The 20,804-nt window shown below is 63.9% G+C and overlaps 1 protein-coding gene across 6 annotated transcripts; it reads left to right on the forward strand.

Moving 5' to 3' along the window:
* The first annotated feature begins 8,528 nt into the window (after positions 1-8,528).
* On the forward strand, positions 8,529-15,396 carry Adamtsl5 (ADAMTS like 5). Of its 6 annotated transcripts, XM_027952771.2 has the most exons (13): positions 8,529-9,141; positions 9,929-10,031; positions 10,383-10,455; positions 10,565-10,656; positions 10,888-10,948; positions 11,040-11,148; positions 12,388-12,515; positions 12,744-12,855; positions 13,146-13,232; positions 13,315-13,478; positions 13,572-13,752; positions 13,825-13,896; positions 14,338-15,396. In XM_027952771.2, exons 2-13 carry the CDS (start codon positions 9,976-9,978, stop codon positions 14,637-14,639), a joined length of 1,437 nt encoding a protein of 478 aa, XP_027808572.2. In that variant the 5' UTR covers positions 8,529-9,141; positions 9,929-9,975; the 3' UTR covers positions 14,640-15,396. The 6 variants fall into 6 exon arrangements, with proteins under 6 accessions (XP_027808572.2, XP_071460633.1, XP_071460636.1 ...); XM_071604532.1 differs by lacking the exon at positions 8,529-9,141 and having other exon boundaries at positions 9,942-10,031; positions 10,259-10,455; positions 10,876-10,948; XM_071604535.1 differs by lacking the exon at positions 8,529-9,141 and having other exon boundaries at positions 9,942-10,031; positions 10,259-10,455; positions 10,876-10,948; positions 13,584-13,752.
* The last annotated feature ends 5,408 nt before the right edge of the window (positions 15,397-20,804 follow it).

Here is a 20,804-nt window from a genome sequence, read left to right on the forward strand (position 1 = left end):
CACAGCCTCTGCCAGGGCCCGCTGTGCCTTTCCAGGTGAACACCCAGAGCCCCAGGGTGCTCAGGCCACTTGGCGGGCCACGAGGGAGCAGTGGCCATGGACCCAGGCAGCTGCCTTGGACTCCTTGGTATTAATCCCCAAATGTTATGTAACACACAGTGGGGAGGGGTTAGCAGGGCTCCCTGTAGCTGGAACCAGGCCTTGGAATTTTCCAGAGACCAGATTTCAGAAGCAGCCTGGCCACTCCAGGGGCATGAGAGAAGCACTCTGAATGGCCGCCCACTCACCTGGTGTGTCCAATGAGGTCCAGGGAGTGAGGGACCCAAGGACCCAATATGTTTGATGGAGCAAGGTGCAGCTACCTTTGCAGGGTCCCAGTCTCAGTGCCAGGGCGGAGGACTCAAGGCCCACTGAGGACCAGCTGGCTGCGCCCGGGAGCCCAGGTTCCCTGCCAGGGAGAAGCAGTGTAGCTCAGGGGCACGTGGGTCTGAGCCATCATGTCACTGGAACCCTGAGGCACTTCCTTCTCTCCGCACCCCTCCACTGAGATAACCCAGTATGTGCTCAGCACCTACCATGTGCGGACCTTGCTGCCCAAGACAGACCCAGATGGGCCCTTGTGCAGCTTAGACTGGAGAAGGAACTGCCAGGAGATGGTCTGAGATTTAACCAAGTGCCACAGAGGGATGGGAAGGCTTTGTGGGGATCACAGGCAGCCAGGTCCTGTCTGGGAAATGGCTGGTCCCTAAGTTAGGTGCTGTTCTTAGCCCCAAGGGACACAGACCAGAAACCCCAGCTCAGAGAGGTTTGTGCAAGCCCAGATCACCCACTGCAAGGGGCCAGACCTTGCCCAGAGTCCAGGCAGCAGTGGATCCACAGCCCCTGCCCCACGGCACTGCCCCTCAGGCCTCCTGCCCCAGCAGCCCGGGGAGCAGTGCCAGGCAGAGCCCTTGTTCCAGGCCCAGTTGGTGGGAATCCAGAAGTTTCCTGGGGGAAGAAATGAGAGTTCCTGGCCCAGAGCCCCGCAGCCTGCCCGTCAGCTGATGCTCGGCCCAGGCCAGTCCCCCCCGCTCCGGCTGCCTCTGGGGTTCTCTGCCTCAGAACTGGGGACCTTTCCTGGTCCCAGCCTGGCCCCTCTGAGCAGGGACCCCCTCCCCACCTCCTTGACAGCTGCCCTAGTCCTGGTGGACTCCCTGCCCACCCTTGCCTGGTGGGGGCTCTGGGGGCCCCTGGGAGGAATCCCCAGCACAGCCTTGGCCTGCCCAGGGCCTCTCGCAGACATTGGGGCCCAGGGGGACGGGCAGTGGGTCCTAGAGTTAGAGGTGAGGGCTGTGGGCTTCGTGCCCTGGATGCGCTCAGCACCACGGGAGAGTGCGCCTCACGGGAGCAAGTTCCTCCCGAGGCGAACCTTCCTACTCCACCGCAGAGCAAAGGGAGCAGGGTGGTGTCAGGACAGGCCCCGGGGTGGCCCTGGCAGTGGGGGACATGCCCCTGCACGGCTGGAGAGGACGGGCCGCAGGGTCAGGACCAGAGGGAAACTGGCTCGTTCAGACTCCTCTCTTGAAACCCAGCCTGGAGAGTGAAGTGAGCTGAGCCGCACAATGAAGAGTGGAGCCCCACCCACCAGGGTGCGGGCAGCCCAGTGTCCCTCGGGGAGAATGGACAGCCCAGGTGGCCTGTCCCTATAACCAAGCACTCATCCACCCACAGGAGCCAGGCCCTGACACACACTATCCTGTGGATGGCCCTGAAGACACACTGCTCAGTGACCTGTGCCAGACGCAGACTGCAGGGTCCACCCACAGGAGGCCCTTGGACTCAGATCCACAGAGACAGGAAGCAGCACAGTGGGAGCAGGGCTGGGAGGGGCCAGGAGCCCGTGTTCAGACGGAGCTTTAGGGTGGGAAGATGGAAAGTTCTAGAGATGGTGTTGGGGACGGCTGCTCGGCCCTGGGATCGGGCTTCATGCCTCTGAAACTTGCACTAAAGAAGGTGAGGACGGTACATTTTGTGTTACGTATTTTTTGCCACAATAGAAAAGTGAAAAACAGATATTTTGTGTCCCTCAGAGCCCAGCCTGGGGGGCTTCCTGCACCCTCACTGTACAGAGGAGCCAGCAGGCCCAGTGTGTGGGCCGCTGTTAGGGGCCCAGTGGCCTCGGGCTGCCCGAGCCTGCATCCCCACCCCGGGGTCCCGCTGCCAAGGGGGTGGGTGCGGAGCCCTGCCTGGCACCCACCCTGTGCACCCATCCGGGATGCAGGCCCAGGTCCCCCCCCCCGTCTCCGCTCCCGCTGCCCTGAGATGATTCTTCAGACTCAGCAGATTTCTCAGGAGAAGCTCCCGGAAGCTTTTCTCAAAATACCTGCGGCAGGTGGAGGGGCCCTGAGCGGGCAGGGAGCCGGACTCCCAGAGGCCTGTGGCTCCGCTCACGGGGCTGGCACGGGGTCGGGTCCGCCACGGCCCAGCCTCCCAGCCCCCTCCTGCTGGAAGCTGCCAGGGTGGGAGCATCTGGGGACGTAGCGCCCAGGGACGTGACTCAGCCCAGATCCCGGTCCCCTTTTGTGTCCTGGAGTCCCACATGCCTGGACTCGTGAGCCCTCAGCCCCGCCAGGAAGGTCCCCGGGGACCAGCAGCCCCAGCGGCAGAGGAGGCAGGAGGGGCCCCACCTGCGCCAGGCTCCGGAACCCAGCCCAGCCCGTGTTGCAGGGACGAGGCCCGCGCGGGCCTGGAGTGGGCGCCTGGACTTGCTGCGGCTTCTGGAGCACCCCAGGACCCCCCTTTCTGCTCTTCCCCACCCTTGCTCTAGATCTTCCAGTCCTCCGGGGAGCCTCCCTTCCCCTCCTGGGCCCCGCCGCCCTCCTCCCTTCACCGCCCACACTGTCCAGGGGTGGCCTCAGCGACGGTGGTGCCCAAGCATCTTCATTCTGACTGGAGGAAGCCTGAAGCCAGCTGTGGTGACCTTCCCCGCCTCAGTCTCCCCCGGCAGAGCCTGAAGCAAGGGTGCAGAGAATCAGCCGGAGAGCAGAGGAGGACCTGGTCACCACTGTTGGTCCCCGAGGCCCAAACACACCGGGGACCCTGGAGAACTGACCGCCGGAGACAGAGGCAGACAGGTCCACCGGCTGGCTGCTGCCCGCACTGGGCTGGGCTTCCCCAAACGCTGTGAACTGTCCTGTGCGCCGCTCCATTGCTGAGAAGCTCGTGCAGGAGGGCTCTGCTGCAGTGCCTGCTTGGGGGGACAGAGTGGCCCTCGTGTCCTCCCACCCACCTCCCTGTTGGTCCTCCCACCCACACCAACCTCATTCCCTTGCAGGGCCTTTGCACGTGCTCCTCCACCCCCACATGTTTGCCTGGTCACGTTTTAGGACCCAGCAGGCAGGGGCCACCTTTGCCCAAGTGGCCACCATATCATTCTCTTGCCCTGATAGACGCCTGGGCTCCATCGTAACCTGAAATGTGCTTTGGTTTCTATCCACCAGATTGGGAGCTCCAGCAGCAGGTCCTGCCATGTTCCAGCAGGCCCGGCTCCTGCAGAGGGACACCCTCCCTGCAGCCTTGCTCCTACCCGACGCAGCATCCACCTCCGTTCAGGGACATTGATGGACTCTGGCTGTATTCAGGGTGCTGAGTGGGCATTGGAACTGGCCAGATTCCCACAGGAATAATCCAGTTTCCATCCGGGTGGGTCTTTCTACTAATTACCAGAGAAAGAGCCCAATGTCATAAGGGACCCTGGGACAGAGAGAAAGGACATTCATTGGAGAAAAAAAAATGACTGGTGAAACCCACATAAAGTGCCGGTTTAGACGACACTGATGGTGGTCACGGCTGCGGCCGGTCAGCCCTGCAGAAGCCCCAGCGCCGGCGCCTTGGTTGGGTCAGATCAGGCTCATTTCCCGTGGTTGTCACCACAAAGGGTCACAACCCGGATGATCTGGGCCACACCAGATCTGCTTACCACAGAAACAGCCCCCGTTTTGTATCTTACAGTACCGGGAAGAAGTCCTAGGCCCAGGTGTGGCAGGGAGAGGCCCGTCCCCTCCTCCAGCTCCAAGGCCAGCAGCAGAGCAGCCTCCAGCCCTCTGACCCTGACCCTCCTGCCTCCTCTCAGGAGGACCCTGTGGTGACCCTGGGTGACCCCTGCTCAGGGGTCACCTCCCCTGATCCCCCCTCAGAGCCCCTTCTCCCCACCGCCCGGGCAGGTGCCGTGGCCTCAGGTTCTGGGGATCAGGACGTGAGTGTCTTTGGGGTGGAGGCCTCATCGTCCTGCCCACTGAGGGCGCACAGGGACACTGGAGTATCTTTGCAAATTCCCTGGGAATCTAAAATCATTCCCAAAATAAACCTTCTACTTAAAAGGAAGAACTGGGAGATGGTTCCAAAAAATCCAAACAAGTAGTACTCAAAGTCCCACGACCCAGGGTGCCGTGGGGCTCCGCCACCTCCTCCTGGCGTGCCCTGGGTCGACCAGGGGAGAGCTTTCCTCCCTCGTGAATGCCATTACAGCGTGCCTTCAACGACTCGCTGGTTTTCAGGAACTTTGTAAAGCCTCCCACTGTTCCCAGCACCCCAAACGGCAGGGCCCCTCAGCTTTCCGGCCTCCATGCTGGCCCCACGCCGACCGGCCTCCTGGCGGCCTGGCCCAGGGCTGGGCACCACCAGGGGGACCATCTCCCACACCCGCTCTCTCATCCCTGGGTCCTGTCGGGGTCCCCTCCTCAGGGGAAGCCTGTACCCCGTCCCCAGAGGAACTCAGGACCCTGAGCACGTAACCCCCACTCAAGAGCCACACATAAGACCCCCACGTGCTGTGCAGCCGTCGCACCATCCGCGCATTCCACCACCCCAGAGCAGCCCGACCCACTCGCACGCAGTCCCCCGCCCCCTGCACCCCAGGCCCACGCCCGTCTCTGGACGCCCCTATCGCTGGGTCACACGCTGTGGCCTTGTGTGTCTGGTTCTCACCGAGCACAAGGTCCTCAGGTCCGTCCACGCTGCTCTGTGTCCCCTCACTCCTGCCCTGGCCAAGCGCTTGGGGTGGCTGTGGGCCAGGTGTGTGCCTTCACCTGTGGTGCACCTTGGGCTGCGAGATGGCACTGCTGTGCGCGTGGGGGCCGGCCTCTGGGTGGGAATCGAGCAGAACTGCTGCGTGCTGGGAGGAGCCGCCCACCAGAGCCGGCCACACCTCGTCCCCAAGGGCTCCTGCCCGAGGGACACACTCAATCCGTCGAGGAAGTCACTTCGTTTCTGGGTCAGGCTCAAAGACACATGGGAAAGGCACCTTGAGAGGCGCTCAGGGTTCAGGTCGGGAGGCGGAGGCCCGGATGCCCTGCAGGGCCCCAGCTGCAGGAGGCCCCACCTGTGCGCTGACCCGCCCTGCCAGGCAGGGTGGCCTGGACGTAGAGCAAGGCGCCCACCTTCAGACACAGTGCAAGGCCAGCAGGCCCTCAGCCAAGGGGGCTGCCGGTGTCAGCGCCTCATCGGAGGCCTGAGAAGCAAGAACTGTCCCAGGAGCAGAGGAGCCGCGGGATGCCGGTCCCATGAGACTGGGACCTTTCAATTACAAGTAGCAGAAACTAAAGTGGCTACAGTGGGCAGAGCCAACAGGGGACGGCTTCAGGTGAGGGTCAGTCTAGACTCGAGCCTCAATACCAGCCCTTGCCACCTCCTGCCCTTCTCCCGCATCTCCCTGGGAGCGCCTCTCAGGGTGGCAGAGAGGCGCAGGTCTCCCCCCACAGGGAGCCCTGCCTCCAGGTCCAGTCCAGAGCAGGCTCTCATCGGCCACAGGGGTCCCAGGCCCAGTCTCCAGCCAACCAGTGGCTGGGCGTTCGGAGTCTCTGACCGGCTGAGCAGGGCCCTGTGATACCTATGGGTGGGGGTCCCGCCCACTGGAAGACCCCTCCTGAAATGGGGTCCCCAGGAAGGTTTCACATGTGAAGGGGACAGCTGTGACAGCTGCGGACACAGGGGTAGGGGCAGACCTGCTCGACAAATTCCGGACGCTCGGCTGGCACTCGGGTGTCGACAGGGGGCAGACTCTGAGTGGGCACGGAGGCCCAGAGCAGGAGGCAGGGCCAGACCCGGTCCTCCCTGGCCTTGGTGGGCCTCGGTTCCTCGCTGGGCACACCCCTGCCAGGGACACTGAGGAGAAAGAGACCTGGGGTTCTACGGCTATTTTATCTTTTTGTTTTGTTGTGTCCTGGGATTGAACCCAGGGAGCCCTGCCGCTGAGCACACCCCAGGCTTTCTGGCCTCGTGGCCCAGGCCGACCTCGAACTTGCCGGGACTGCCTCAGCCTCCTAAGTCACGGGACGACAGGCACGCACCTCTGCGCCCAGGGGGACCTGGTTCTGTACAGAGTTGGGCCCCCCAGTCCACTCAGGAGGTCAAAGTGTCCCGGGACCCGGTGGTCAGGCCCAGGTCATGGGAGACCATGGAGTGTTGTAGGGGCACAGGGAGGCCACGGAGAGACCCCAAGATCTCAAGGGCCTTTCTTTGGGAAAACGCAAGCTGCTTTTAACAGCACGTGGTTCTGGTACACTGAGGGACAGTGCCCTCGAGGAGCAGGACCCCAGTGGTGAGTTCAACACATGCAAACGCCACCGGCCCCACCCAGGTCCTGCACGCGCCTGTCACCTCCCAAAGTTGCCTGTGTCCCTCTGCTGTTGTTGATCTGTTTATCAGTGTTGGGATGAACCAGGGCCTCACCAGGGAGACGAGCACTAACCACCGGGCCACACCCAGGGTCAGAACGTCCACTATAAAATCCACACTCCTGACACATTTCCAGTGCACAAAGTCGTGCGTAACTAGAGGCCTGAGGTTCTTAAACCCCAAGGCCACGAGACCACAGAGGCAGCAGAGCCCAGCAGCCTGATCCCCGTCCTGTCCTGACCCTGCCTCAAGGAGGGGGTCCCAGCTGGGCTCACCAGGCGTCCTGAGCTGGGGTCCAGGCAGGGGTGGGGCCAGGCAGGCTGGGAGGACCCTGCTGGGATACCCCTCGTGTGCCGGCCAGCCCCAGCCCCCTGCTGGGACACTGCTGAGCCCAGAAGCTGCCTCTGCTCCTGCGCCTGGTGCCAAGCCCAGCTCTGAGCCTCCTGGGGAATCGGCTGCCGGGACAGACAGGGGCCAGGGGACAGAGAACCCTGGGCCAGAGGGGCAGCCTGGCCGACCTCACAGCCCAGGCCTCCCCAGGCAGCTGCAGTGCCTGCTGTGTGCAGTGGCTAGAGCCCGGTGGACTGGCCTCCATGATCAGGGAGCCTCTGGGGGGTCCGGCTGCCCACTAACTGCCCAGGGCCTCACTTACTCCTCAGCCCTCACTCCAGGCCTGTGCGCAGAGAGCCCCTGGAGCTCCCACTCTCCCTGTCCTGCTTTCTCTCCCCTCCTCTCTAGACCTCTGCATCAGGCCTAATGTCCCATGTCCCTCAAGGTCACCGAGGGCCTGCTCTGGTGCTGGTCTGGTCCATCCTCTGCCCTCCTCTCATTGGCCTGGCACCTGCCCCTCAGAAGCCCTGTGCTGCGGCCTCAGGGACCTGAGCTGTGGCCATTCTCCTCCCCCACCCCAGCCTCTGTCACTCAGGCCCCTGAGCACCGGGACACGGGGACCCCACTGCAGAGCCCCACCACAAGGCTCACCCTGGGGCTCCCTGTCCCTCAGGCCGAGCTCCCTACTCTACCTGGCCTCAGGTGGACCTGCCAGCAACTCCCCAGCAGGGCTGGCACCACCTGCCCATGCCCTGGCCGCCCAAATCAGGGCAGCCTCCTGTAGCCCCAGGCCACTGGGCAGACCCTGTCCTCATTCCCTGGGCCCAGGGCCTCTGAGTCCCTTCCTCTGACCTCTCTGTGGCTAGGCCTCCTCAGCAAGGGCCGTCCTGACCCCTCCCCTGCCTGCTTGAGCCTGGGCTCCCTCCTCCAAGGGTGGGATCAGAAGTTGGGGTCATGCCTGCCCCCGTGGGCCTGTGATGGGCCAGTGTTGGAGCCGGCTGCACACAGGTGGTGCTTAATACATGGCAGTGTGACTGTTCTGAGGTGCTCCAGGATGGAGGGTAGACCGCAGGACCAGCGCCGCTCCGTGGCCCCAGCCTCGCCAGCCCCTACTCTGTGGTGAGGGCCGGGGGCTGCAGGATGGGGGCCTGGAGGAGAGGTCACTCAGGCTGAGCCCGGTTGAGCCCAGGGGTCAGGACAGCCCCTCGGGCCGCCCGCCAGGGGGCGCCGCGGGTGTGGCGGGGAGCTGTGGGGCTGGCTGCAGAGCCGGGCGGTCCGCGCTGTCCCTGCGGGGCGGGGGCGGTGCACAGACCCCGCGGCGTCCCAATCACCGCCCGTCCGCGCCCAAAGCGAGGTCCGGCTGCACGTTCTGGGCGCAGACCCCTGTCGGCCCCATTGCCGCGATGGGGAAACTGAGGTCGGAGACGGTGCGGCCAGCGCCGGGGCCCGAGGGACCTCTTGGACCCGGGTCTGGCTCGGAAGCCGCGGCTGGCAGCAGGGGACGGGCTGGGCGGGCGGGAGGCGGGTGGGGCGCGCGCGGTGACAGCAGCGCCCGGGAATGCGCGCTGGGAGGGTCTCTCCGCCCCCCGGCCGGCCCGCCGCGCTTCCCCGCGAGAGGGGCCCTGGCTGGGGCGCCCCGGGACCGCGGGAGCCCGGCGTGGAGGGTCCCCAGCACTGCGCAGGCGGCCGCGGGGGCCGGGAAGGGGAGAAGACCCCGCGGGGCGCAATCCCGGCGTCGGCAGGGAGGGGGCAGCGCCCGGCCTCCGGACCCAGGGCTAGGCGACCTCGGTTCGGCACATTCTCGGGCCGTGATCGCGGAGCCCAGAATAGCAGTCCCGGGTGGGGGGTGGGAGCGGTCAGTCTGGGCTTTCCAAGGTCACCCCACCCTGGCGCCAGGACACCAGGCCGCGGCTCTGCGGGACCGGGGCTCGCTCGGGCAGTCAGTCCCCTGCCGCAGATCTGCGTCCAGGCGCGCGCTGGCCGCGCGGGGGCGCACGGAGCCGCCACCCCTCCCGACCCCGGCCTGGGCGCGCCCCGGGAGGCCCCGGTGGGAGGGGCCGCCGGAGTTCCCCGACCCGCACCTCGGGCCCCGCCGCTTCCGCTCGCCCTGGGGCCGCCCGGGAAACCTGGACACGCCGCTTGGGTTCTATGCAGCCGGTAAGTCCCTCTTCCTATCCTCCCACTATCCGGCCCAACGCCAGCAATGAGGTCTACTCCTCCCCTTCCCTGGCCCCGTGGGACTAGGGGGACCGGGTTGTGAGGGCAATAATCCACGCGTACGCATGAGCTCTGTGGTCCCTTATTCTCAGGGAAACTGAGGCCCACAGTGATCTTGCCCACAGATCACTATGCCAGTAGTGAGCAGCCAAAACAGCCCGAGAGGAACCTTGGGAATGGGGGTCAGAGAGGGGGAAGGTTGTCTCCGTGGCCCCCATTTTCCATCACCTAGACCCCACCCCGGGGCTCGAGTCCAGTGGGGTGTGGTCAGGAGGTCAAGCCCCTGACCCCAGCTTAGCTCTAAGGTCCAGGCAGCCTGAGCCAGAGAGGGCAAGAGTCAGCTGCTACTCGGCAGGCCCAGAGGGCGCTCAGGCCCTGGCCTGGCTGCAGCTGCCCCAGGTTCTCACCTCTGCAGTCACCTCAGGGTCCCGAGGCCCAGGGTCAGCACCAGGGGACTGGGGACTGAGGGCCTGGAGGTGACCTTCCCATCTGGGAGCTGAGGCTCACCTGTCTGGCCTCCCTCCTCGGTGCAGGCCATGATCTCCAGGGGAGTGGGCAGCAAGAGGCTCCTTCCCCATGGGAGAGATGGCCCTGGGCCAGGTCCTGATCCCTGTCCCTGCCCCAGCCAGCAGGAGGTCCTCGCTGCTGCTGGGTCTAGGAGCTGGGAGCCGGGGGACCCTGAGCCTGGACAGGGCTCCTGACCAGCCCCACCCCGCACCCTTTGCAGGGTCTCACAGAATCATGGACTGAATCCAGGTGGTCCCCACGGCACAGATGGGGAAGCTGAGGCCTGGGGCAGCGGAGTGGCGGGTCCCTGGCCACACAGGAAGGTAGAAGCAATGATGAGGTGGAAAGTGGGGGATGCCCCAGCCCAGGAGCCATTGTGCACTATCCTTGGAATGACCCCTTCACTCACCAAACATTAATTAGGCACCTACTGTGTGCCTTATAATACACATTCAGTAACAATAGCAGATAAAGTTTTGAGTACCCACCTCTGGACCCTACTTTATCCAACCAATCCCTCAAAACCCTATTATCTCCTCATTTTTTTCAGAGACAAAAAGGGGGCTCAGAGAGGTTTAATTACTGTATGAGATCACACAGCCAGCCAAGGCAGAGATGGGGTTCAGCGTCGGATTAGCTGGCACCCGCTGCATAGGCACCCTCTGCCCCCCGAGACCCCGACCCTTCCAGAGCCTTCTGCTCTTGCTGTGGACCCTCCTGAACTGTGTTTTAGGGAGCAGCGCTCAGGTAAGGGGCGGGCAGTAGAGTCCAGGGCCGGACAGGAATGGGGACATGGCCAGCGGCGTGGGTTCACCAATTCTCCTCCAGGCTGACCGGCTTCTCTCTCCCCAAGTAGGGTCCGGGGGAGTGGACGCCCTGGGGGTCCTGGAGCCACTGCTCCAGCTCCTGTGGGCGGGGCGTCTCAGTGCGCAGCAGGCGCTGCATCCGGTGAGCGGGAGCCACTGGCTGGCAGTGCCGGGTCCCTGGCCCGCCTCTCCTGCCCGCTGGCCCAGCCCCTGCGCCCAGCCCCTGGCCGCGCCCAGGACCTGCCCACGCATGCTGTGCCCTTTAATCCTGCTGATCCCGCTGGAATGCGGGTGGGGTTGCTGGGGGCGAAGGGTGCACCGGCCTGGCCGGGGTGGGTCCCTGGGCTCTGACCACACGCAGGCCCGTCCGCAGGCTTCCCGGGGAGGAACCGTGCTGGGAGAGCGGCCATGAGTACCGCGTTTGCCAGTTGCCGGTGAGTTCGGAACTGCCCAGAAGCCCTCTTGCTTCCCAGACAGCCCTGCTACTGGGCTCCCCTGGGGGCTGACCTCTATATTTGCTCCCAGGACTGTCCCCCAGGGGCTGTGCCATTCCGAGACCTACAGTGTGCCCTCTACAATGGCCACCCTGTCCTGGGCACCCAGAAAACCTATCAATGGATCCCTTTCCACGGCGGTGAGTAGCCTGGCCTCCTGTGGTTAGGGGTGGTCCAGAGTGAGCGACTCATTGCTGACAGCCAGAGAGGAACTTGAAGAAGGGTTGCACAGAGAAGGGGCATTAGTGTTGGGGCTTTGAGGACTACGTAGGAGTTGGCAAAGTGAAGTGTGAAGCAGCACCAGAGAGCAGATCCGTTCTGCACAGGGTCAAGTGCCAGATCTGCAGAGGCTGGCCGTACTCACACTCATCGCAGTCACAGGAAATGTTGCAGCATCGAGCTGAAAATAGTGGGTTATATAACTGTGCCCAGACTCAAGGGAGACAGGCAGCCTCAGCCTCCACAGTGGCAGGACACAGGAAGGCCTAGGAGGGAGAAGGTGCAGCCTCACGGGCTGATTTTCTTTCTCTTCTCCCTGATCCCCCCGACCGAGAGCTGGAGGACCCTGCCATGTTCCCACGCACACAGTGCCCTACCCCAGCCAGGTCGAAATCCGTTGCAGGCAGGGTCTGCCAGCCCAGCTCAGACGGGTGAGAGGGAGAGGGAGCCTGGGCAGGGATCGGACTGTGTGTGTGTTGGTACCATGGATTGGACCCAGGGGCACTTAACCACCAAGCCACATCCCCAGCCCTTTTATATACATATTTCGTTTAGAGACAGGGTCTCGCTGAGTTGCTTAGCACCTCACTAAATTGCTGAGGCTGCTTTGAACTCACAATCCTCCTGCCCCAGCCTCCTGAGCCGCTGGGATGACAGGTGTGCGCCCCCGCTCCCGGCAGGGTTCTGTGTTTGTGGGTGTGATGGGACAGCCCGTTTCACCATGCTGTTAGGCAGATGGGGAAACTGAGGCCAGGAGTGCAGGGACACACCCAGGCTACACGTGACTTAGTACTGGACAGACACTTAATTGGTCACCTGCTGGATGCGGGGCCCCAGTGCTGACTGAGTTCTGCCCGGTGCTGTATCTCAGAACCCACAAGTGGACGCAGTAGGTGCTCAGTGAGTGCTTGTGGAAGGAAGGAAGGAAGGTACTGATGGACAGTACAAATGGACCCCTGATGTTGAGGCCACTCATGAATCAGTGCACCCCGGGGGAGCCCCAGGTGGCCTTTGGTCCAGTCCAGGCTCTGCTGCAGCTTCCTATGTGGCTTTGGCTGAATCTCTGGTCCTCATCTGCCCATATGTTTGCCGGATGGAGCTTGGGTCAGGGGGACTGGAAGTCCGATGGAGGTCACTGTCCCACTCACTTCTGCCCCCAGCACCCAACCAGTGCGATCTCAACTGCCTGGCGGAGGGACACGCCTTCTATCACAGCTTTGGCCGTGTCCTGGACGGCACCCCCTGCAGCCCAGGTGCGCAAGGCCTCTGCGTGGCTGGCCGCTGCCTGGTAAGGATTCGCCTGGCCCCGCCCACCTCCTCTCAGCCCCACCCCCGCCTCCTGTATCAGGTCCCAGGCTCCGCCCTTTTGCCCCAAGGCCCCGCCCCGGGCCCTGTCCGGGCTGCCTCAGGCCCGTCCCTCACCAGGCTCCACCCCAGGCTCCACCCCGCCTTCCCGCTCGGCCCCGCCCCTCCGCTCCGCCCCTTCCCGGTGACGGCTCCCCTCCGCACCCCGCAGAGCGCCGGCTGTGATGGGGTGCTGGGCTCCGGAGCCCTCGAGGACCGCTGCGGCCGCTGTGGCGGCGCCAACGACTCTTGCCTCTTCGTGCAGCGCGTGTTCCGTGACGCTGGTGACCGCACTCCCCGTCCTCCCGGTGCCCTGGCGGGCGTGGGCCCTTTAAGGCGTCGTGCGGTCCCGCTCCTATTGGGCCGTCTGTGGCCCAGCCCCTCTGGCCCGTCATCCTGATTGGCCGGAGGCAGACTGTCCCACCCTCTCGGAGCACTGGGGGCTCTAACCCCGCCCCCGCCCCCCGACTGCGCTCTCCGGGTACCGCGGGGCCGGCCGCGCTCGTGCCGCGCTCCCTTAACCCTCGAGTCGCCGCGCACCGCACCCACCCCGCACCCCTACCCTCCCGCCCAGGTGCCTTCGCCGGGTACTGGAACGTGACCCTGATCCCCGAGGGCGCCAGACACATCCGCGTGGCGCACCGGAGTCGCAACCACCTGGGTACCGCAGGGCCCGAGAGGGGACGGGGTCGCGGAGACGGTGGGGCCGGACCCCGGGAGCCTGGCCGACTCTTTCCTTGCAGCGCTGATGGGGGTCGACGGGCACTACGTGCTCAACGGGAACTGGGAGGTCAGTCCGCCCGGGACCTACGAGGCTGCGGGCACCCGCGTGGTCTACGCCCGCGCCGCAGCGCCGCAGGAGACACTGCACGCAGCAGGGCCCACCTCCCAAGACCTGCTCTTGCAGGTGCGCGCAGGGCGGAGCGGGAGGCTGGCTCTCAGGAGGAGCCTGGGCTATGGGGCCTAAGGGCAGCTCCCTGCCCTGCGTGCCCCACTCCAGATCCTCCTGCAGGAGCCCAACCCCGGCATCCAGTTTGAGTTCTGGCTCCCTCGAGAGCGCTACGGGCCCTTCCAGGTGCAGACGCAGGCCCTGGGCTGGCCCGTGCGGCAGCCACAGCCGCGGGAGGTGGAGGCTCGGGCCCCCATTGCTCCCCCACCTCTGATGCCCACCCTGGCCCCAGGTGAGGTGGGGCGGGCAGGGTGGGGCAGGCAAGGGGTGTGGCCTGTGCCCCTCACAGCCCCGCCCCCCACAGACCCCTGCCCACCCTGCCCTGACACCCGTGGTCGTGCCCACCGGCTGCTCCACTATTGCGGCAGCGACTTTGGTGAGAACCCTACCCCGACGCTCACCGGGCCCCAGTTAACCTGACCTGACCCGACCCATTCCTCCCTGCTGACCTCTGACCCTGCCCTGCCTACCCTTGATGGCTTCTTCTGACCCTGATTTTTTTTAGATTATTTTTTAGTTGTCGGTGGACGCGTACCTTTATTTTGTTTTTATGTGGTGCTGAGGATTGGACCCAGTGGCTCACACGTGCTAGGCGAGCGCTCTGCCACCCAGCCCAGCCCAGCCCCAGCCCCTTCTGACCCTAATTTGACTCCTTGGTGTGATCACTAACTCTTCATGGATCCCTGACCTGCCTGGACCCCAGGCCCCAGGGCTCTCTGAGGCCCCACCTGACCCTCAGCCCCCTCTTCCGGCAATGGCCTGTGGATGGGTGTGGGGGGTGGACGTCCAGCTGACTCTCAACCCACCCTGCACACAGTGTTCCAGGCCCGTGTGGTGGGCCGCCACCGCCAGGCCCAGGAGACCCGCTATGAGGTGCACATACAGCTCATTTACAAGAGCCGCTGGCCACTGCGGACTCGAGAGTATGTGTGGGCGCCTGCCCACTGCCCCTGCCCACCACTGGCCTCCCAGCAGGAGTACCTGATGGCTATCCGGCGTCTCATCAGCCCTGATGGCACACAGGACAGGCTGCTGCTGCCCCATGCTGGCTACGCCAGGCCCTGGAGCCCTGCTGAGGACAGCCGCATCCGGCTGGCTGCCCGGCGCTGTCCTGTCTGAGCCCTTGGAGGAGACCTACACGACTGACAGCAAGAAGGACCCCATGAGGAAGCTCAAACTCAGCCTGTTTCCCCTCTTACCTTGGCTTCAAGGGAGCTCAGAAATACCTACCACCTGCAGCGGTGTGATTCCCTGTCACAAATAGACAACCTTTGTGTGAAGTCAGATCCAGTCATAAGCAGGCAGGCACTAGGGAGGACGAAACGAGACTGAGAAGACTCATTTCCCCCTCTCACCTTGTCTTCCAGGAAGCTCATAGCTATTTTACACTCAGAAATTTTGTGCTTGTTTTCATCTTCCTGGCTTCACACTAGCTTAGAGACAGTCACCAACAAACGTGTCACAGAGGATAACAGGCATAACATGACACTGTAATGTATCCATTTCCCTGCTGAGTACCAGGAAGCTCCTCCCTGTTTAACTCCCTAACGCCTGTGCTCACATCTCTCTCAGCCATTCACATACACGTGCTTCTATATTCAAAGACACAATCACAAGCCTGCATGCCCCTTAGAAGACATGCCTAACCAGGCACCATAATCTACTGATTTCCCTTTTGGCCTGGGTTTCCTCCAGTCAACAGACTAGTGTCCACCTTTTTTAAAAAAAGTTTCATTTTGACACAGGCTGCTGGCCTTGAGCTTGCCATCTTTCTGCCTCAGCCTCTGGAGTCGTGGGGATTACAGGTGTGCCTTACTGTGCCCCACTCAACCCCTTTCTTATTCTTATTTATTAATTTTTATAAACACTTTAAAAAAAAAAAAAAACAAGACTCTCCGGTGCGCATATTCTGCCACAGGAACTCAGGGACGCCTTGGAAGAATCTCAGCTTGTGCTGACAGGGTCACACCCTCCTCCCTGTCCTGTGCCCCAGCCTTTGGGGCAAGGACAGGACATACACAAGGAGGGAAGGAGGGAGGCAGGGGACAAAGGGGCTATGACCGGCCCTGAGCCTGTGGAGGCCTGAGCTCTCTCTGGGGGGGAGGGACAGGTCAGAGCCCCTGCCCCTGTGTTCTCGTAGCTTCTCCAACCAGGGGCCATGCCCAGGCATGTATGGGCAGGTGTCTGTGGGGTCACATGGTCACTCAGCAGGCCCTCCTCTTGGGGTGTGCCTGAGAGACAGTCCCACTGTCTCACCCTGATGGAAGCCCCCAGGGGGGACACTGGGGGCCTGGGGTGAGGAATGGTCCGCTCTCCCCTGCCGCACAAGAGCCCCTTCCAAGCCGCTGCAGCAGGGCAGGGGAGGGGAGGGCAGGGTGCTGGACTCAGCCCTGACCTCATGGGCGACCTCCGGAGGCCCTGCCCCTCTGTGGATACCCTGTAAACCCCTCCTGGACCTGGCCACGGGAGCCGCATTCTCCAGGAGTCCTTCCCCAGTCCCTCCGTTTGTTCATGCATTCCTGCATTATTTATTGAGCACCTACTGTATTCCAGGACCCAACAGTCCCTGGACAGGCCCAGGCCGGGGAGCAGTGGCTTCACTGCCTATGGCCTTCAGTGATGGCGGGCAGCCCAGGGTCCGCACTGCCCCGAGAGTACAGGGGTTCGGGAGGCGCTGCGGCCTGGCTGCAGGATGAGGCCCACTCCCCGCGGTGCCCTGCGACACCCATCTGCCTGGTGCCTCCCAGCGGGTCTCCGCTGGCCGCCCAGACCCAGGCGGTCCTCGGTCCTCCGTCTGGCTTCGTTGGGGGTCCGGGAGGGGCGGAGATCAGTGGGACGGGGCGGGGCCTGTGGCCCAGCGGGAGAGCGCTGTGCAGCCAGTGGGCGGCTCCAACACCGCGACCAGGTCCGCAGGGTGACCCGGGGCTGAGTGAGGTGGAGGAGCTGCCACCAGGGCCGGGTAGCCACTGGGCTGCAGCTGCGCTTCCGACTAGGAGGCTTACAGGGGTGTCCCCAACACCCGGCAGTTTCCCCGACACCTCTCTCAATTCGCTGTAAGCTTTAAAACAAACCATTGGATAAACAGATGAAGACATTTTAATCCCAAAGGAAATGGAAAAGGAGCAGAATAGCTCCCACAGAAACCCAGCAAAACCGCGCGCTGTGGCTGGTTTACAGGGTCAAGGACTGAACCACAAGGGCCGGGCCAGGAGCCCGCCTGCCGTCACCGGGCCAGCCCGACTCCCCCTGGGGAGAGAGCGCAGAGCCCACCGGGGACCACAGACATCACACAGAGGGGAACCTGCCCAGAAGCCCGGCTCATGGCAGCCCAGGACCCGGAGTCACTGCCCACCTGGAGGTGACAGCTGCAGTTGTACCGTGCACCCTGTGTGCAGCCTGCGCCCTGAAGCGGCCGAGACCAAGGACAGCGGTTTTTCTGCCGGGTCCAGCAGAGGGGCCCTGGGCACTTGTGTTGCTGCTGTTGTTCTCTACAGACAGCACAACCTGTAGCCTGCATGGGGCTGGTCACTCCCCAAACCCTGGCCTCCTGTCCCGGAGCACTGCAGTGCCCTCCCAGCACGGTGGCCGGCCCAGTCACAGACCACCCATGGCCTGAAGGTCAGAGGTGGGGCCCCAGGACGCCCACTTGCTGCAGGGAGGGAGGGAAAGTTGGTATCTTTGCTGTAAAAAAGAATTTGGTGGCAGAGCGTGGTGGCCACACCTGGGATCCAGCCATTCACCTAGGCTTCCAGCTACTCTGAACGCTGAGGCAGGAGGATGGCAGTTCAAGGCCAGCCCCAGCAACTTAGTGAGACCCGGGCTGGGCTGGGGCAGAGCGCTTGCCCAGCACGTGCGAGGCCCTGGGTTGGGTCCTCAGCAGCACCTAAGATAAATGAAATCAAGGTGTTGTGTCCACCTGCAGCTACAAACTTGAAACAAGACAAGGACACAACTAAGGACACCAATTAATTAAAAAGGGGAGGCTGGGCTTGGTGGTGAGCACCTGGGTCAGTCTCTACACTGACAATACGTAAGTAGACCCAGACAGGGACCATCCATGAAGATGGAGATGGACACTGGAGCCACGTGGCTGCAAGCCAGGGACGCCTGGAGCCCCAGAGCTCAGGATCCTGCTTGGAGCCTCGGGAGGGACACCCTGAGCACAGCTGGACCTCCAAAGCTGGCCTCCAGGATGAGGGGAGGGTAAATGCCCCTTGTGGTCATCGTGGCCAAAGAAGACTCAGACGCAACAGCCCCTGACAGGTGTGCGCCCAAAGGAAACAAGCCCTCAGTCCACCAAAGGACATTTCTAGAACATTCCTGGTAGCGTGGTCACAGTGGCCAAAAGTGAGGCGTGACTCGGGTGACCCTCAAAGTGGCCCAGGATGAATGGACATGGCTGGACTAGAGCAGGGACATGAAAAGCCCAGGGCAACTGGCCGTCTCCTCACTGTGTCGAGTGCCAGGGGTGCTGCTGGGGAACCACAGAGGAGGACAGGGACGGCTTTGGGCTCCGGGGAACGTGGTCTGCAGGGATGGAGGGAGAGGCGAGACCTGGGGGCTAGTCCCACGGGGGTGGCCGGTGGCACCCCATGTTGAATTAGACAGTGAAGCTCACCACTTCCACCTAGAGGGAAGGCCACCTCCTCGCCACCTGTGTGCCTGCCCAGGTGGACACACCTGGCCATCCTCTGAGGGGCAGAGCTAGGGCCCTTTCGAGGCCTGGGCTGAGGGGTGCCAAGGGGCTCAGCTCCTGTCCTCCCAAGTGGTGCCACACCTCATCTGGAAACCCCCCCAGCCACAGATGAGTACACCTGTGGTCCTGTCCCCAGTGCCCACGTGGACGAGGGTCAACTCACGACCGCCCTGGTCCCTCCATCCTGGTGAACCCTGCCTCCCCTGAGAAGCCTAGAGTCCACTCCAGGGCACCCGTCCAGCCACAGGGCTCCTTGCTGCTGGCCGCATGCCAGGCTGGTCCTGCTGCAGGGCCTGGGACGCTCTGCAGTGTCCGCAGGTCTCCCGTCCACTCCGGGGCTGCCGTGGGCCTTTCTGGCTGAGCGCCCACCTAACCGCCTCACACAGCCGCTGCCCCACCCTTCCCTGCTGTCTTCTCCCCGTGACGCGCTTGTCACCTTGGTCCCCTGGCCAAATTCGCAGGCGCAGGAACATTTCTTTGGGTCTTTGCTGGCCCCTGGGCTCCTGGGACAGGGCCGAGTTCAGAAGGTGCTCCTCAGGTGTGTTGAGGAGATGAATGCCCGGCCACCGTCCCCACCAAGCCCGGCCACCGTCCCCACCAAGCCCCCACTGAATGCGCAGACAGAGGACGTGCGGCTGTTGGTTGGCGGCTCAAAGTCGCCCTGTTCTCTGGAAAAGTGTCTGGGTGTGTGGGGCCGCCAGAGCCCTAGCCGGTCACATGGTAAGGACTGCAGGAGTCCACTGCTGTGCTGGACAGACAGCAGGGTCCCCGGGACACATGGCCCACTGAGCACGGCAGTCACAGCCTGGAGCACGGTAAGGTCGGGTGGGCCTGCAGCCCTGCTTCCACCTGCGGGCGAGCACCGAGCTGGCCACCGCCCTGTGGCCAGGAGGGTCCCCGGGGGAGGCGGGCGTCCCCCAGGGCACCAGTGTCACCCTCGCTGTTCTGCGCTCAGCTTTCTGCAACACGTCTGTCCCCTGCCTGCCGCTGCCTGGGCCTGGGCCTGTGATCTGGCCTGTCCCCCCAGCGACCCAGGGGCCCGGAGGCTGGGGTGCGAGTTCAGAGTGGTCAGGTGCCCTGGGACTTCTTCTTGTCCCCAGAACTCAGACACCAACAAGACAGCCCTGGCCAGGGCCCACTGATGTCCTCACACTGCCCTTGAGTGCCAGGCCCTGGGCTCCCTGCTGGGGGCTTCGCCCTCTCCCTGGCCCTGCACAACTGCAGTGGGCGGTGCCTGGAGTTCACGCCCCCCACCCAGCCCACAGCCCAGGTGGTCATGCCCAGCACTCGGGCCACCTGGGCAGGAGAGTCCCAGGTGTGCACTCAGCAGCTGCTCCCCTCCCCTGCCCTCCGGTCCTCACTGTGTGGGCATCTCCTGGCGTCCCCTTCCCACATCTCTTGGGGGACCGCGGCCAGGCCAGGGGCATGCCCGCCGCTTCTTTGCTCTGGAGGAATCTTGTTTTTAAATGAAGAGTGGGCACGTGGATGCAGCTGACCACAGGCCCGCGACACGGGGACGCAGGAGGGGTCCGGGCTTGCACCTTCCTGGTGGGGCCCTGGCTGTCCTGCCACCTGCGCCCAGGGAAGGGCTGCTCTGCACAGTGGGCACTCGTGCCCGGCACCCGGCGCAGCAGACACACGTGAGCTGGGGCCGGAACTTTATTGGGCACGTCCAGCTGGTGCCTAGTAGGCCAGGCGTTTCAGGAGCCAGCAGGGCCGGCGGCAGGGCAGCTGGTGTCGGCAGTGAGGCCAGCTGTAGGTGATCTCGGTGGTGGACTCCGAGGAGCACTCCAGCGAGGACTCGGAGTGGGAAGGGACGGGCGACCTGGGTCCCGAGGTGCTGGTGGCGGCCTCCTTCTGCTGCCGGAAGCTGCCCTTGGAGGCTGTGTTCCGGGGCCCACTGGGCAGCTTGCTGGGGGGCTGCGAGGGGGTGGTGGTGCTACTAGGAGACTGGCCAAGGGACGGGTCCTGGTTGGAGGTGGTGCTGGGGCCCCGCCCAGTCCCTGAGGACCCCGGGGCCTGTGGGGAGGGCACCGGGGCCGAGTTGGAGAAGCCAGTGCACGGCTGGGGCTGAATCTGTGTCTTTCTGGCCACCTGGGAGCCACTGGTAGAGCCAGAGACTGCCTGGCCCTGGGACATGGAGCTGGGGGTGGTCAGCGAGTGAGACTCTGTGGAGGCAGCAGAGAGGGGGCTCCCGGTGGGCCGGATGGGACTTGAGTGCCCCGTGCGAGGCTCTGCCTGGGAATCTGTGGAGGGCTCCGTGGGGTGGTGGGTGCCTGCTGTGGAGTGGTAGGTGCCTGATGTTGGGTGCTGGGTGCCTGCTATGGGGTGGTAGGTGCCCGCTGTGGAGTAGTAGGTTCCTGCTGTGGGGTGCTGGGCGCCTGATGTGGGGTGGTAGGTGCCTGCTGTGGAGTGCAGGGTGCCTGATGTGGGGTGCTGGGTGCCTGATGTGGAGTGGTGGATGCCTGATGTGGGGTGCTGGGTGCCTGAATTGGGGTGGTAGGTGCCTGCTGTGGGGTGCTGGGTGCCTGGTGTGGGGAGCTGGGTGCCTGGTGTGGGGTGCTGGGTGCCTGGTGTGGGGAGCTGGG

Source organism: Marmota flaviventris, chromosome 1 (genome assembly GCF_047511675.1).
Source record: "Marmota flaviventris isolate mMarFla1 chromosome 1, mMarFla1.hap1, whole genome shotgun sequence".
In the NCBI taxonomy this organism is placed as follows: Eukaryota; Metazoa; Chordata; class Mammalia; order Rodentia; family Sciuridae; genus Marmota; species Marmota flaviventris.

Coding starts and splice junctions, on each gene's coding strand:
- Adamtsl5 (XM_071604532.1), top strand. CDS start 10,324: ATGGGGTTCAGCGTCGGATTAGCTGGCACCCGCTGCATAGGCACCCTC. Junction 10,949..11,039: donor ACCGCGTTTGCCAGTTGCCG/GTGAGTTCGGAA, acceptor ATTTGCTCCCAG/GACTGTCCCCCAGGGGCTGT. Junction 13,897..14,337: donor CTATTGCGGCAGCGACTTTG/GTGAGAACCCTA, acceptor CCCTGCACACAG/TGTTCCAGGCCCGTGTGGTG.